Source organism: Zonotrichia albicollis, chromosome 28 (assembly GCF_047830755.1).
Source record: "Zonotrichia albicollis isolate bZonAlb1 chromosome 28, bZonAlb1.hap1, whole genome shotgun sequence".
Classification (NCBI taxonomy): domain Eukaryota; kingdom Metazoa; phylum Chordata; class Aves; order Passeriformes; family Passerellidae; genus Zonotrichia; species Zonotrichia albicollis.
The window spans coordinates 4,361,834-4,378,802 of record NC_133846.1 but is presented as its reverse complement, the minus strand read 5'-3'; the positions used below and the strand labels follow the sequence as shown (position 1 = coordinate 4,378,802).

General features: G+C 51.1%; 1 protein-coding gene across 39 annotated transcripts in view; it reads left to right on the top strand.

The window, feature by feature from the left end:
- Positions 1 to 16,969, top strand: part of NFASC (neurofascin) — a 102,163-nt gene that overhangs the window by 70,120 nt on the left and 15,074 nt on the right. For 28 of the 39 annotated variants that reach the window (XR_012577128.1, XR_012577127.1, XR_012577126.1 and 25 more), the window contains 3 exons: positions 5,725 to 5,952; positions 8,827 to 8,943; positions 10,832 to 10,987. The exons of 8 other annotated variants lie outside the window; for them this stretch is intronic. Coding sequence is in view for 14 of the 31 variants with exons in the window: in XM_074528086.1 (XP_074384187.1) it covers positions 5,725 to 5,952; positions 8,827 to 8,943; positions 10,832 to 10,987 (501 nt within the window). In the remaining 17 variants the exon portion in view is untranslated. The remainder of the gene's footprint in view (positions 1 to 5,724; positions 5,953 to 8,826; positions 8,944 to 10,831; positions 10,988 to 16,969) is intronic. 3 more of the 39 variants (XM_074528091.1, XM_074528100.1, XR_012577129.1) reach the window with 2 other exon arrangements.

The window sequence follows — 16,969 nt, the reverse complement described above, 5'->3', positions numbered from 1 at the left end:
CCCTTAAAAAAATCCTGGTTTTCTTTTAGGATTCTCCCTCTCTGGGATTTTTCCCCCTAATCTGAGCTTCAAACAGGTTTTGTGAAAGGTTTGCACTCTTTATTTTATTTTGTTTTTATGGCTCACTCCCAGCTGGGGAGGCAGCGAAGAGCTCAGCATCTCTCATTAGTGAAATTATTAATTGCTGCATCTTCCATCCATCATCTTCCCCCCATCCTTCCCTGAGAGGGAATAATGGATCTTGGAGACGGAAAAAGCCTTGAAAGGGAGGCAATTAAAGAGCTGAGTGCTCGTTTGGCGCTTTCCAGGAAGACGGGCTCGGCTAAAATGGGATAAAGAGCTGGGAATTGCTGCTGGTGGTTTTTAATCCGAATTTCCCGGGTGATTTCTCCCCCCTTGGAGCAATTTCCTGATGCTGCCCCTGTCTGGGATGGGGAATTGGCTGCTCTCTTTTGGAAAAAGGGGGATTTTTTCCCTGCCATCCCACAAATTCCAGATGCTCCATCCTGGCCCCAAACTTTCAGTCCAAGCCCTGGGAATGCAGGAGAACAATTCCAGCTCCTCCACAACGCCGTGCCTGGAGCACCGTGGTGTTTTTAGGGGGATGGATGGGATTTCCAGGCTTTCCAAAGGTCGGGGAATGCCAGCCTGGGTCTCCTGTCCCCCTTTGGGATCTTTGTCACTCCTGATGGCAGCCAGAGGGGACATCGGGAAGGGACTGTCGGATCCCTGAGATCCTTCTCCTTTGGGGGATATTGGATCCCTGAAATCCCCCTTGATCCCTGAGATCCTTTTGCTTTGAGGGATATCAGATCCATGGGATGTCTGAAATCCTCCTCGATCCCTGAAATCCCTGAGATCCCTGAGATCCTTTTCCTTTGGGGGATATTGGATCCCTGAAATCCCCCTTGATCCCTGTGATCCTTTTTCTTTGAGGGATATCAGATCCATGGGATGTCTGAAATCCTCCTCGATCCCTGAAATTCCTGAGATCCCTGAGATCCCTTGTCTTTGGGGGATATTGGATCTCTGAAATCCCCCTTGATCCCTGTGATCCTTTTTCTTTTGGGGATATTGGATCCCTGAAATCCTCATTGATCCCTCTGATCCCTGAGATCCTTTTTCTTTGAGGGATATCAGATCCATGGGATGTCTGAAATCCTCCTCGATCCCTGAAATCCCTGAGATCCCTGAGATCCCTTTTCTTTGGGGGATATTGGATCCCTGAAATCCTCATTGATCCCTCTGATCCCTGAGATCCTTTTTCTTTGAGGGATATCAGATCCATGGGATGTCTGAAATCCTCCTCGATCCCTGAGATCCCTCTGATCCCTGAGATCCTTTTTCTTTGGCAGATATTGGATCCCTGGGATCCCTGAAAATCCTGAAATCCCCCTTGATTCCCTCTGAAATCCCTGTGATCACTGAGGTCCCTTTTCTTTGGAGGATATTGGATCTCTGAAATACCCCTTGATCCCTGTGATCCTTTTTCTTTGGGGGATATTGGGTCCCTGGGATCCTTGAAATCCCTGAAATCTCTTTTCTTTGGGGGATATCAGATCCCTGTGATCCCTTAAAATCCTGAAATCCCCCTTGATTCCTGAGATCCATGTGATCCCTGAGATCCCATTTCTTTTGGGGATATTGGATCCCTGAAAACCTCATTGATCCCTCTGATCCCTGAGATCCTTTTTCTTTGAGGGATATCAGATCCATGGGATGTCTGAAATCCTCCTCGATCCCTGAAATCCCTGAGATCCCTGAGATCCCTTTAGTTTGGGGGATATTGGATCCCTGGGTCCCCGAAATCCCTTTTCTCTGGTGGATATCAGATCCATGGGATCCATGAAATCCTCCTCGATCCCTGAGATCCCTCTGATCCCTGAAATCCCTTTTCTTTGGGGGATATTGGATCCCTGGGATCCCTAAAATCCCTGAAGTCACCCTTGACCTCTCTCATCCCTGAGATCCCTGAAATCCCTTTTCTCTGGTGGGTATCAGATCCATGGGATCCATGAAATCCTCCTTGACCTATGAGATCTCTGTGACCTCTCTCATCCCTGAGATCCCTGAAATCCCTTTTCTCTGGTGGATATCAGATCCATGGGATCCATGAAATCCTCCTTGACCTATGAGATCTCTGTGATCCCTCTGATCCCTGAGATCCCTGAAATCCCTTTTCTCTGGTGGATATCAGATCCATGGGATCCATGAAATCCTCCTTGACCTATGAGATCTCTGTGACCTCTCTCATCCCTGAGATCCCTGAAATCCCTTTTCTCTGGTGGATATCACATCCATGGGATCCATGAAATCCTCCTTGACCTATGAGATCTCTGAGATCCCCCTGATCCCTGAGATCCCCCCATCCCTCATTAGGGGATGGATTCCAAAGCCCAGCGAACGCCCCCCATCGCCCCCTCCCCAAATCCGAGCTCCCCTCCCGCATCCATTTCAGATTTAAACCCAGACGAGGCCTCAGCTCCGCATCCCGGGGCGGTTTAGGATCAAACCCCACCTTTCCCTCTCCGTGGGAGCAGCACTCCCACCCTGCCCTCCCCGAGTTTTCCAGCTCACCCCATCCCACTCTTCACCTGTCCCCGCTCCTGCCAGGCTGATTTCCATCCCTCCATCCCCTCCCGGCTCTCTCTCGCATCCATCCCCCGTTATCCTGATGGGAAGTGACGGCTCCGCTGGCGGGGATCGCTTCCCCCAGAGCCAGGGAAGTGGGGCAGGGAGGGCAAACCCCGCCTGGAGCCGCTGGCAGCTCATCCCGCTGCTCCAGCAGGGGCAGAATCCCGGAGGATTTGGGTGCGTGAGGGATGCTCTGAGATTTATCCCGGATAATTCCCATCTAAAATCTGGAGGAGCATTAAAAACTGAATTTCTGCTTCCCCCATGGAAGCTGGAAAGCCGTGCCAGGTTTTCCACCGGCTCCCGCCTTCCCCAAATTCACTTTGCGCCTTTTGAGGTCTCGTTTTCCTCCGAGGGGAGCCGGGATTCCCGTGGGAATGCCGAGCCTGCATTAGCTGAGTGTTCCCAGCCTCCGGCGCCGCTCCATCCCGTTAATGGGGACATTAACCCGGCGACACCAATCTCTTAACCCCAAAAACCCTCCAGCAATCCGCGGAGATGGATGGGGACAAATCGCAGCGCAGGAAAAGCTTTTAGCGGCCTTCAGACCCGCGGAACAAACCCACAAGGGCAAAGCGCAAAAATCCCTTTTTGGTTTTTTGTTTTTGGCTCACCACGAACACGCGAGGGCAAAGCCGAGCCTTTGGATGTGTCCCCTCCCTGTCACCTCCCCCTGGCCGGGGCAGGGACGGGCTGTGCACGGGGAGCTTCGGATTGGGGTGCATGAGATTGGGGGATGCTGTGGGATCAGCGCCGAGAGGGGTTTTGGGGTGACTGTGGCTGCTCCTCGGGCTGGATGCGGTTTTTGGGGTGGCTGTGGCTGCTCCTGGGGCTGGATGGGGTTTTTGGGGTGGCTGTGGCTGCTCCTGGGGCTGGATGGGGTTTTTGGGGTGACTGTGGCTGCTCCGGGGGTCAGATGGGGGTTTTGGGGTGGCTGTGGCTGCTCCTAGGGCTGGATGGGATTTTTGGGGTGGCTGTGGCTGCTCCTGGGGCTGGATGGGGTTTTTGGGGTGACTGTGGCTGCTCTTGGTGGCCGGGCTGGTGCCTTTAAGGAGCTGGGAGTGCTCTGGGGGCACCCCTGGGTATGGATGGGGTTTGGGGGTAACTGCGGCTGCTCCTGGGGCACTTTTGAGGAACCAGGGGTGCTCTGGAGACATCCCTGAGGCTGGCCTGGAGTTTTGGGGGGACTGTGAGGACCCAGGAGAGCTCTGGGGGCACTCCTGGAGCTGGGATGGAGTTTTTGAGCACCTGGGGCTGCTCTGGGGTCACCCCTGACCTGGGCTGGTGCTTTCAGCTGTGCTCAAACTCTAATTTTGCATCTCAGATGGGCTGAGCGAGCTCCTGCCCCTCTCAGCCTTTGGATGCAGTTTCAGGGCTTGGCTCTCCTTGGGGATGAGCTGGGTGTGGAAGAAAAGCCTGGCTGGCTCCTAGGACTGGTTTTCAAGTGCTTCCCTAGAGCTGTTGTGGTTTGAGGGAGATATTTATAAAATCTGGCTTTCTTCGCCCATCAGAGGGATTTGGAATCCCGTGGCCTGCAGGAATATTGATGATAAATATAATTTAACCTGAGCGTGCCGGGGTGAGTCCCCTCGGAGTCACCTTTGGTATTTGGAGCTGAGTTCCGGCTGCGTTTTCTGCTGGAAGGTTCCAGCCCCATCCAGCGCTCCCTGTGGGACCCTCACCCCACTCAGGGTGGGTTAAAGGACACATTTCCCCCTTTCCTTGGAGCACATTCCCGCTTTTCCTTGGGATCACAGCCCGAGTGAGACAATTAACAAACAAATCGCTCCCAGTTATCCCCCCTGCACGGCTCGGGGTGTTCCAAACCCTCATTTCAATGTAAATTGGGAGGGGCAGCCCCGCCCGAGCTACAACCCTCATTCCCCCCGAATTAAACCTCCCTCGATGCCGGAGCTGCTCCTTCTCCAGGCTGGAAAAAGCTGGGAAGCTGCAGGCTGAGCTGGCAGCTCCAAAAATGCTGCAGGTGTAGTGCAGGGCCAGCCGGATTAATGGGATTAATGGGATTAGTGCATTTTCCTCGAGCTAAATCCCATTTCCTGGAGTGCCATGGGACAATGGGGTGAGGACAAACCTGAGGATTCCCTTAGGTGCATTTTTCCAGGCTGGCAGTGCTGGTTTATTCCAGGAGGGTGATGGGCAGGGAAAAGGCAGAAGAAAAGCAGCTCGTTCAGGTTTGGGACTGGGATTGGGATTGGGATCAAACTGGGGGAACAGGAGCAGCCCCAGCACCTCTCTGGAATGGGCTCAGGGGGCAGGGGAAGGAAAAGGGGCTCAGCCTGACATTCCCAGTGGGATTTGCTCCTGCACCTCTGCCAAATCCTGGGATGGGCTCAGGACACCCTTACATGGGGACAAGGGCAGGAAAAGGAGTCCAGCAATGTATTCCCAGTGGGATTTGCTCCAGTCCCTGGGATGGGCTCAGGCCATACCTGTATGGGGCCAGGGGCAGGAAAAAGGGGCTCAGCCCTGTGTTCCAAATAGGATTTGTTCCTGCACCTCTCCCAAATCGTGGGATGGGCTCAGGACACCCTTGCATGGGGACAGGGGTAGGAAAAGTGGCTCAGCCTGGCATTCCCAGTAGGATTTGCTCCTGCACCTCTCCCAGCCCCTGGGATCAGCCCAGGCCATCCCTGCGTGGGGCCAGGGGCAGGGAAAGGGGTCCAGCCGTGCGTTCCTGGCGGGATTTGCTCCTGCACCTCTCCCAGCTCCTGGGATGGGCTCAGGACAACTTTGCATGGGGACAGGGGTAGGAAAAGTGGCTCAGCCCGGCATTCCCAATGGGATTTGCTCCTGCACCTCTCCCTGCCCCTGGGATCAGCCCAGCCCAGGCCATGCATGGGGCCAGGGGCAGGGAAAAAGAGTCCAGCCGTGTGTTCCTGGTGGGTTTTGCTCCTGCACCTCTCCCAGCTCCTGGGATGGGCTCAGGACAACTTTGCATGGGGCCAGGGGCAGGGAAAGGGGTCCATCCGTGTGTTCCCGGCGGGATTTGCTCCGTGCCGTGCCGCCCCGGGGAGGGCAGTGCCCAGGAGACGCCACCTCAGGTACAAAGCCGGTGTTTCCCTCTCCCAGAGGCAACTGGGCCGCCTCCAACCCCAGTGGAGGAAACCAGTGCAGAAACCAGTGCAGAAACCACTCCTGAAACCAGCCCTACAGTCAGCCCTACAACCACCCCAACCACCACCGACACCACAACCACCACAACCACCACAACCACCACCAGCACCGCCGCCAGCACCGCCGCCAGCACCAGCGCCGCTGCCGAGAGGGCTCCGGCAGCCACCACCAGGCACGAGTTGGGTACTGAGCTTTCCTTCTCCTCTAACCCCTCTCTAACCCTACTGGGACCCTTCCCCACCTCGATTCCTTGGGATAACGGGAAAATCGGAGCCATCCCACGGCTCTGGGATGGGAATATGGGTGTACGCGTTGGAATTTGGAGGGTTCTTTGGGATCTGAGTGCACAAATGAGAATTTGGAGAGTTCTGCGGAATCTGGGTGTGCGAGTTGGAATTCGTAGGGTTCTGTAGAATCTGAGTGTATAAGTGAGAATTTGGAGGATTCTGTGGAATCTCAGTGTATCAGTGGGAATTTGGAGGTTCCGCGGAATCTGGGTGTGCAAGTGGAAATTTGGAGGGTTCTTTGGAATCTGGAATCAAGTTGGAATTTGGAGGGTTGTGAAATCTGGGTGTTCAAGTGAGAATTTGGAGAGTTTTGTAAAACCTGGGAGTATCAGTGGGAATTTGGAGGGTTCTTTGGAATCTGGAATCAAGTTGGAATTTGGAGGGTTGTGAAATCTGGGTGTTCAAGTGGGAATTTGGAGGATTCAGCAGAATCTGAGTGCATAAGTGAGAATTTGGAGAGTTCTGTAGAATCTGAGAATACAAGTGGAAATTTGGAGTGTTCTTTGGAATCTGGAATCTAGTTGGAATTTGGAGGGTTCTGTAGAATCTGGGTGTACAAGTGGAAATTTGGAGGGTTCTTTGGAATCTGGAATCTAGTTGGAATTTGGAAGGTTCTGTGGAATCTGGGTGTACAAGTGGAAATTTGGAGGGTTCTGTGGAATCTCAGTGTATCAGTGGGAATTTGGAGGGTTCTGTGGAATCTGGGTGTATAAATGAGAATTTGGAGGATCCTGTACAATCTGGGAGTACCAGAATTTGGAGTGTTCTTTGGAATCTGGGAGTGACAGTGGGAATTTGGAGGGTTCCACACCAGCCCCTCTGGGGGTGTGGTGATGCCGGATGCAGTTTGGGAAGAGGTGGAAAACCCTACAAACTGCCCCCAAAGTGTGATGTGGCGTTTAGAGCTGCTACAAACGGGTTCTGGTGCTCCTGCAGGAGATGTCAGCTCAGATTTAGCACCTCAGCTGTTTAGCAAGGAGACCTGTCAGGATTTATCCGAGTCCTTGGGTTTATCCCGCTGCTCCCTGCGCTGCCGGAGCCCCCGGGAATGCCGGGGAAGGGTGGGAGTTCCAGCACCAACCCCATGCCAGGCATTTCCCAGATCTTCTCGTACCATCAGGAGAATCAAACTCGGCTCTGGTGGGGAAATCTTCCCTCCTCGATGTGTTTGAGGGATAAATCTGGAAGGATTTATCTGGGATTGAAACGCCAGGATAACGGAATTGACAGTTTATAAATAATCAGGGTTGTTCGAAAAATAAATCGAGCTAAAAAGGGAATGAAATCTGCTTTAAAAACTTGGATGGGGTTTGGAGTAGCCTGGGATAGTGGAAAATGGGGATTGGGGGTGGAATGAGAAGAGTTTTAGGGTCCCTTCATGCTCAAATGAGTCTGGGATGATTCCTTGACTGAGCTCAAAGCCATTTCTCTATATTTTTGCATAAAATCTGTTTAAAATGCTTTAAAACCACCAAAACATTCTGCAGGGGGGATCTGCAGAGAGCAGAGCAGGGAAAGAGGACAGCAGGAAATGAGGAACCTCCAGTGTCCCCATCCAGCCCAGGCTGGAATTTAAGGGATTCCAGGTCACCCCACAGTGTCAGGTCCTAAAAACCCCAAAATTGGCTTTTTCCAAGGGACTGTGGCGGTTAATCCCAGATTTATGGCATCCAAACATTGAAACACCTCGAGGAAAAATGCCAATAAAACCCCAAGCTGTCACTTCTCTGCTGTCCCTTCAAACCCCACTGAAGTGTGGGATTGGCTCCCACCTCTGCAGGAACGGGACTCATCCCGAGCAACGTCGCGATCCCTTAACTTCAACCTCACACACGAGTGACCTCATTGTCCCACCGGGGCCACGGGGAAGTGACAATTCCCTGCCACTCCCAGCACTGGATCCGTGCTCATCCATGCAGGAATTCCAGGATGAGGTTTCCCCGCTGGCCCAGATCCTCAGGGATGTGCCCCGGAAGAATTCCAGGATGAGCCAAGTGCTGTTTGTTTTAAACACCCATAAAAATTCCCTAAAAATATTGGGAATCCTGGAAAGAATCGATGGAGCCTTAGGCTGAGGTTTGTTCATGTTTAGGCTGAGACCAAAGTGTTCGCTTCAGGTTTATGCAATGATTTTGAAAGGATTTTTTGAGGTTTTTGTGAGGTTTTAGTAAGGATTTTGTGAGGATTTTGTAAGGATTTTGTAAGGTTTTTCTTAAGTTTTTAAAAGTTTTTTAAGCTTTTTTTTTTTTTTGAGGCTTCTGTAAGGTTTTTGTGAGGCTTCTCTAAGGTTTTTAAAGGTTTTTATGATGCTTATGTGTTTTCATGAGGTTTCATAATGTTTTTGTAAGGTCTCTTTAATGGATTTTGTAAGGATTTGTGAGGTTTTGTAAGGATTTTGTGACATTTTTTGTAAGTTGTTTGGAGGAATTTTGAAGCTTTTTATGAAGTTTTTTCAATGCTTATGTGGTTTTTACGACATTTTATAGGGTTTTTGTATAGTTTTTTAATTTTTTTGAGGTTTTGTAAGGTTTTGGGACAGTTTCTTAATGTTTTTTTTAGATTTTATAAGGTTTTGGTACCTTTTTAAAGGTTTTTGAGTTATTGTAAGGTTTTTCTACCATTTCGTTACGGTTTTTTGTGGTTTTGTACGGTTTTTACCGAGTTTTCTAGGCTTTCTGTCAGGTTTTCGAGATTTTTTTTCACCAGCTTTGACCTCTGAGCCAGGCCTAACCCCACTAAAGACTAATTCGTGTTCTAACCTGTCCCCCAGCCGCCAATGGATCGTCCATATGGGACATCAGAGCCATGGCAAACAGTAACTGGGCAAACATCACCTGGAGCCACAATTTCTCGGCAGGAACTGACTTTGTGGTTAAGTATATCACCAGTAAGCATCAGATCGCGTGGGGACTCTACGGGGTGGCTCTGCCCTTAGAGATCCTGCCAGCTCCCGCCCTTTCCTTGGATTTAATTCCATGATTCCATGGCCAGCTTGGAAAAAAAAAAAAACAAACAGAGGGGAAAGTGTGGTGGTTGTGGAGGTTGGGGTAGATCAGAGGTGGCTCTCCGGGGGTTCCCTCTCCGTGCGCCGACGGCCGTGGGGGTTTGATGATCTTTGGGAATGTTGATGTCGATGGGAAGAGGTGGAAAACGGAGAGGAAAATGAAATTGGTGGGAATTTGGAAGATGGGATTCCTGAACCTGGAGTTGGCAGAATCCTCTAAGATCCCAAACCTCCTCCTCGGTGTTCCTTAGCGTTGTACGGCTCCGTCCTGGGCTGGAAGCAGAGCCGGGATCTCTGGGTCTGGTGCTGGTTTAGGGAGAGGTTTTTGTCTTGTTGGTTGGTTTGGGGTTTCTGGAGAGGCAGTGGTGGCTGCTGCTCATCCCCGAGTTTATTTCCCAGTCCTTGCATCCGCTGCTGTGCCAGGTCCAGAATCCCTGAAATTGTAATTCCAGGCAGGAATCCCCTCCTGCCATTCCAACTTCCTTTAGGAGATGACCTTGAATTGTCCTTGAAACGATTCCCTGCACAAAGCAGTGCCTGATCTCCAAAATTTCCATATTTCAGGATATGCATGAACTTGCCAGGCCCTAAATCTCAAATATCCCAGCTCCCAACCCACCCCTATTTTTTCCCATCACTGGGAAGCACAAGGAGCAAGCCCAGGTGCTGAATCCATGCAGCAGCACCAATCCCTTGGGATTCCCTCTCTGGAGTTTGGCTGAGGGAGGAAATCTTTAAGATTTCAGCCCTTTCTGGACAGCTGTGGTAATCCTCCCCTTTTTGGTGGCATTTGAAGGAACAAAACCTCAAAGCCACAATTCTCAGTGGGTAATGACCCCAGCAGCTCCTTTTCCCTAGAGTAGTGACGCCAAACCAGCAGCTCCTTGTCCCCAGGGCAGTGGCCCCAAACCAGCAGCTCCTTGTCCCCAGAGCCGCATTACTCTCACTCAATCCCAGGGATCTCACAGTGCCTTGTCTGCAGTATTACAACCCCAAACCAGCAGTTCCTTGACTTGGGAAATGACCCCAAACCAGCAGCTCCTTGGCTCAGTACTGACCCCAGACCAGCAGCTCCTTGTCCCCAGAGCAGTGACCCCAAACCAGCAGTTTCTTGGCTCAGTACTGACCTCAAACCAACAGGTCCTTGTCCCCAGAGCAGTGACCCCAAACCAGCAGTTACTTGGCTTTGGTATCAACCTCAAACCAGAAGCTCCTTGGCTCAGGAAATTACCCGAAACCAGCAGCTCCTTGGCTTTGGTTCAACCTCAGAACCAGAAGTTCCTTGACTCAGTGTTGACTCCAAACCAGCAGCTCCTTGTCCCTGAAGTAGTGACCCCAAACCAGCAACTGCTTCACTCACAGCACCGACCCCAAACCAGCAGTTCCTTGGCTCAGTACCAACCCCAAACCAACAGCTCCTTGTCCCCAGAGCAGTGACCCCAAATCAGCAGTTCTTTGGCTCAGTACTGACCCTAAACCAGCAGCTCCTTGGCTTTGGTTCAACCTCAAACCAGAAGTTCCTTGACTCAGTGTTGACTCCAAACCAGCAGCTCCCTGTCCCTGAAGTAGTGACCCCAAACCAGCAGCTCCTCCACTCACAGCACCGACCCCAAACCAGCAGTTCCTTGTCTCAGTACCAACCCCAGCCGGCAGCTCCCTGCCCCGGGAGCCGTGTCCCTCCTGGCCAGCCCCAGGGCCAGCCCCACGCCTGGGCCGCAGTGTCCCCGAGGGGTGTCCGGGCAGGGTTTGATGTGCGGTTTCTGTTCCCCAGGTAACAAGACAGAGAAATCAATCCCCGTTAAGGCTCAGGGCCCGTCCTCGGTGCAGCTGGCGGATCTGACGCCGGGGATGATGTACAAGCTGTGGGTGTTCCCCATATGGTCCCACCCCAGCGAGCACTCGTACATTACCTTTACCACCAGCTCAGGTGAGACAGGCGTCGGCCGCGTGTCCCCAGAGTGTCCCCGGCGTGTCCCCAGCATGGCCCCGGCATGGCCCCACCATCCCCATGGTGATGGCTGCATGGAAATCCCTCATCCCACCGCCCTCAACTCAGGGATTGCTTGGCATTGCATGGAGGATGAGAATCCCAGGAAGGGACAGAGATCCATTTGGATGGGGATCCCTCAGGATGGGGATCCCTTGTGATGAGGATCCTTTGATTTGGGATCTTTTGGATGGGGATCCTTTGGATGGGGATCCGTTGGGATGGGGAATCTCTTGGATTGGGATCCTTTTGGAAGGGGATCCCTTGTCATGAGGATCCTTCGATTTGGGATCTTTTGGATGGGGATCCTTTGGATGGGGATCCCTCATGATGGGGAATCTCTTGGATTGGGATCCTTTTGGAAGGGGATCCCTTGTGATGAGGATCCTTCGATTTGGGATCTTTTGGATGGGGAATCTCTTGTGATGGGGATCCCTCATAATGGGGATCCTTATGGATGAGGATCCTTTGGATTGGGATTCTCGGGATGGGGATCCTTATGGATGGGGATCCTTTGGATGGGGAATCCTTGGAATGAAGGAAAGGAAGGAGAGCATGTTCATGTTGTCACAGCCTCTGCTTGCGTCCCCTTGGTGCCCGTTGGGACTCTGAGGGACAATGAGGTGTCACTGAAGGGACGCAGGATTGGGAATGGGAATGTGGTGTTGGCACAAGATTATCCCTAGGGGTTTCCATACTCCCAGGATATTTCCTCTGGCACTTTGTGTAGAGTTTTCCAGGCTTTGTTTCCGTGTGGTTTCCACATTTTCCTGGTTGTGGATTTGCCCATTCCCCGCCCGGTTCCAGATGCTCCCTCCTTTGTCCCCCAGGAGCTTTGTACATTTGTAAAACTCCGCCGTTCCCTCGTGACGATTCCCAGTAAATCCAAAATCCCTAAATCCCTTCGTATCCACCTGGGGCTTTTCCAAAGGGATCTGTGCACAGCTCCTGTCAATTCCACTCTGCTGGAATTCCACAGAGCAGGAAATACTGGAGCAGCCTCCCTGACAGTGCTGTAGGTAGAGGTGGGGATTTCCAAGGAATTAAAACGGTTTTGCTCAGCTCCAGATGTGGGATGGGAAACTCTGGCAATTTTCAGGCCCTGCCGGGAATGGCAGAAGGAAAATGGGAATCTCAAAGAGAGAGAGCTGTGGGAACTGGGGAGCAGAGCTCCCCACACCCCCTGTGTGCAGCCAAAATTGTTGGAAAATCTGGAATATCGCTGGGTAATTCCTGGTGGCTGCTGGTGTTCCAAGGAATTAACATTGAAAAAGCCTCTGCCATTGAGTCCCACCATTCCCTGGCCACTGCCAAGGCCACCATGTCCCCAGGTGCCACATCCAGGTGGTTCTGGAGTGTCCAACCCTGCTCAATGCTGACAAAACCCCAGCAAGGGCAGCCCTCAGCTCCAGGACTGAGCAAATCCATGGCACAGCAGCCCCTGCAATATTCTGGTTCCATCAGAGCTGATTTTGGACTCAGATCCCTCCCAGAACAGCTCCAGTTTTGAGTTAAATCTCCAATTTTTTTTTCTATTTCCGGATCTTTCCCTGAGTCCGAAATCTCCATCAGCTCCCACCCTCCCATGAGAGTTATCCCTATGGATAATGATTTTATCCCTCTGAATAACCTGAATTTTATATCTCTCTGAATTTTATCCCTCTGGAAAACAAATTCCAACCTGGACCCGCCTCTTTTCCTTCCTCACCTGCTTTTCTCCCCATTTGGGATCCGTGGGGCGATGGAGGCGACAGCAAGTGGCCGGGCATCATTAAAAAAAAACGAGGAAAAAAAGCACAATATCCTTGGCTGATTCCTGCTGGGAAGACTCTGCATATATTTTCCATAATTGAGAGGTTCCTACTGATATTTTCATGGAGAATAAGGGATGGAGCCACCTTTATCCCCGGGATTGAGGCTGGTGCTGACCTGAGCCCTGTGGGATGCTCGGAGCTGTCGCCTTCCCTGCAGGAATAAACGCTCCACATCCATTTCTCTCCTGGCTGGATGCTGCTGACACAAGTGCCAGACCCCTGCTGACAATCCTATGGCATCGGGAATGCTTTGGATGAAAAGAAACCGAGCAGTTTTAGGGGTTTTGGGTTTGTTTTTTTTTTTTCATGTCTTGTAAGTCGTTGTTCCAAAGGTTTCTTCAGGCTGGGGGCAGATAAATAAGAAATATTCCCCTGCAGGAGGCTGAGCTCTGATTTCATTCCTGATTAACTGGCAGCTCATTAAGCCAAAAAAAAAATTCCTCCCAGGAGCAAAGGGCACTTGGAAATGACAAAAATAGCGGAGTAGAGAAGGAAGGTTGCTAAATTTTAAATAAATAAATAAACAAACGGGTTTCTTAGCTTGCCCAAACACTGGGAAGAGTGTCCAGGGAAGGGAATGGAGCTGGGAAAGGGTTTGGAGAATCCTGAGGGAGCTGGGAAGGGTTTGGGGAGTCCTGAGGGAGCTGGGAAGGGTTTGGAAAATCCTGAGAGAACCAGGGAAGGGTTTGGAGAGTCCTGAGAGAGGGTTTGGAGGAGTTGAGGGAGCTGGGAAGGGTTTGGAGAAACCTGAGGGAGCTGGGAAGGGTTTGGAGAGTCCTGAGGGAGCTGGGAAGGGTTTGGAGAAATCTGGAAAGGATTTGGAGAATCCTGAGGGAGCTGGGCAGGGTTTGGAGGGTCCTGAGGGAGCTGGGAAGGGTTTGGAAAGTCCTGAGGGAGCTGGGAAGGGTTTGGAGGGTCCTGAGGGAGCTGGGAAGGGTTTGGAGGGTCCTGAGGGAGCTGGGCAGGGGCTCAGCCCGGAGCAAAGGAGGCCCAGGGGGAATTTCTGGCTCTGCACAACTCCCTGCCAGGAGGGCACAGCCGGGGGGGATTTGGGATCTCATCCCAGGGAACAGGGACAGGAGGAGAGGGAACGGCCTCAGGCTGGGCTGGGGAGGCTCAGGTTGGACAGCAGCAGGAATTTCCTCATGGAAAGGGCTGGAAGGGGCTGCCCAGGGGGGTTTGGAGCGCCCACCCCTGGAGGTGGCACTGAGTGCTCAGGGTGGGGATCGGGCACAGCTTGGACTCGATGATCCCACAGGGATTTTCCACCCTCAGTGATCCTGAGATTCTGGAAATAGGATCACACAGGGCTGGAGCGAGAGGGGACTTTTCACACCCAAAGTTCTCTTTTGCAATCCAAGAAAAAAACTCAGTGGAGCTGAGCTCTGCTCCTGGCACGTCAATGATGACTCTGAGCTAACGAATATTCTGCCACCAAATTATCATTAATTATTTTTTAAAAAAGGCTCTGCAGCTGCAATTCCAATCAGGACATGTCATATCCTGCAGCTGCTTTCCATTTTCCCTCGAGGTTGGCCTCACCTTAAAGCAAATCACAAAATCCCCTGGGACAGCCACGGGCTTCAAACCTTCCCTCCTGACAGTCCCTCGTTTATTCCAAATCCACCTTTGCAGGGACTTTGATTTGGTCCTCAAGTGTTGCTTTTTTGGGAAGGGTGGATTTATCCCTCTTTTTTGGGAAGGGTGGATTTATCCCCCTTTTTTAGGAAGGATGGATTTATCCTCCCTTTTTTAGGAAGGGTGGATTTATCCCCCTTTTTTGGGAAGGATGGATTTATCCCCCTTTTTTTGGGAAGGATGGATTTATCCTCCCTTTTTAGGAAGGATGGATTTATCCCCCCTTTTTAGGAAGGGTGGATTTATCCCCCTTTTTTTGGGAAGGGTGGATTTATCCCCTTTTTTAGGAAGGGTGGATTTATCCCCCTTTTTTGGGAAGGATGGATTTATCCCCCTTTTTTGGGAAGGGTGGATTTATCCCTCTTTTTTAGGAAAGATGGATTTATCCCCCTTTTTAGGAAGGATGGATTTATCCCCCTTTTTTGGGAAGGATGGATTTATCCTCCCTTTTTTAGGAAGAGTGGATTTATCCTCCCTTTTTTAGGAAGGGTGGATTTATCCTCCTTTTTTTGGGAAGGGTGGATTTATCCCACTTTTTAGGAAGGATGGATTTATCCTCCTTTTTTTGGGAAGGGTGGATTTATCCTCCTTTTTTGGGAAGGATGGATTTATCCCCCTTTTTAGGAAGGATGGATTTATCCCCCTTTTTTAGGAAGGATGGATTTATCCTCCCTTTTTTAGGAAGGATGGATTTATCCCCTTTTTTGGGAAGGGTGGATTTATCCCCCCTTTTTTGGCCCCCAGAGATCTCCTGGGAACTCGGGGTTTAAAATCCTCCCTCCTTTCCAAACCCAGCTCCAACCCCCACCCCACCTCTCAGGCTTCTCTGGAATTTCACATTTTGAAGACCTCCTTGCTTCTCCCTGGAAAAATCCCATCTCATCGCCATTCATGGAATTTTTCCATCTCCAGGCTTTCCAGCAAAGCTTCCTTCCCCTTCCCTTCCCCAGCACTCGGATTATTGAATCCATTTGTCATCAGCTCATTCTCTCCATCTAAATGCACATCCTTGAGGACTCTGGAATTCAGGCTGGGATTGAGGAAATGTGGGATTTGGCAGTGTTGGAGCCAGAGGAACCACCAGGCAGCTCCTTCCCCTCTCCGTGCTGCCCAAAATCCACAAATCATTCCGGGTTCAGCATCACTTCTTGACCAGAGATTCCCTTTTGTGTCATTCTCCTCTTTAATCTGAATTTCCTTCTCATGGATCACCTGCAATTCCCTGCATTTCATCCTGAGGAAAGCACTCCTTCTTGTGGGCTCACTTCCAATGGAACAAGCACAGTTTGGTCCCTGAAATTTTATGGGTTTGGAATTTTTGCCAATCCAACCCATTTTTCTCTTCGCTGCCTCACTTCCAAGATCCTTTCTCTCTGAACACATTAAGGGAGGGCTGCTCCCTGCTTTCTTTATCCCTCTTTTTCCTCACCAGATTTTCAGGATTTTCGGGATCTCCTCATTCCCAACCTCATCCCAATCACCCTGGCTCTCCCACACTCCCACCAGGAACGCCTCGGTTTTCCCTCAGCTGGGATAAACCCAGCCCCTCCGCCCTGCTGAAGGTTATTTTCTCCTCTGCCTCGCTGAATTCCAAGGAGAGGCTGGAAAAGGCAGCCTTGGAGCTATTTTTAGGCCATGGATTTGTCTGTCTGACCGTGTGGGAGAGCTGCGAGCCGGGAGTCGGGGAATGGCAGGGAGGACACGGGAGCTGGAGGATGGGAACAGGCTTGGAATTAATCCTCTACCAGCCTTGGGAAGGCACTGGAAGTGGGAATTTGCTCCAGGAAGAAACACTTGGAGCTATCACGTGCTCTATGCTCCAGTTCATCCCAGTTCATCCCAGTTCAAGGCTTCCAATGAACCCTCTGGGCTCAGCAATTCCCTGATCCAGCGGCGCTGCCCAAAATCCCTGGAGACCAGGGTTGGATCCGTGGCATTCCTGTTGGCATTCCAAGGAATTCCCACTTGATCCCAAATCTTGGGGGGCTTCCACCAGCCCTGAGAGCTTCGGTCGCCACCACAGGCAACAGGAGCTGGGTGGTGGTGGCAGAAGAGCCACCTCAGCATGGACACCAGTTCATCCCAGTCTATCCCAGTTCATCCTTGTTCATCCCTGTTCATCCCACTTCAAGGCTTCCAATGAACCCTCAGAACTCAGCAATTCCCTGATTCCAGGACTTGGGAATGTTCCTCTTGGATCTTCCTGCACCCAGGGTGGTTTTCAGATGCAGCAAATTCCATCAAACTCATTCCCCAGCTTCTTTCGTCTTTTTTCGCAATTCCCTTTTCCCAGGTTTTCCTTTCTGTTGGGCCCTTTCGCTGTTTGTTGTTCCTGATAAAATTGATTTTATTTTCCACCAAAAAAGGAAAAAAAAAAAAAACCATGAAAAAACATCACCAAAAAGATACCAAAACCCCACGAAAAAACATCCCAAAACTCAAAAAAACACAGAAAAAAAATCAAAAATAC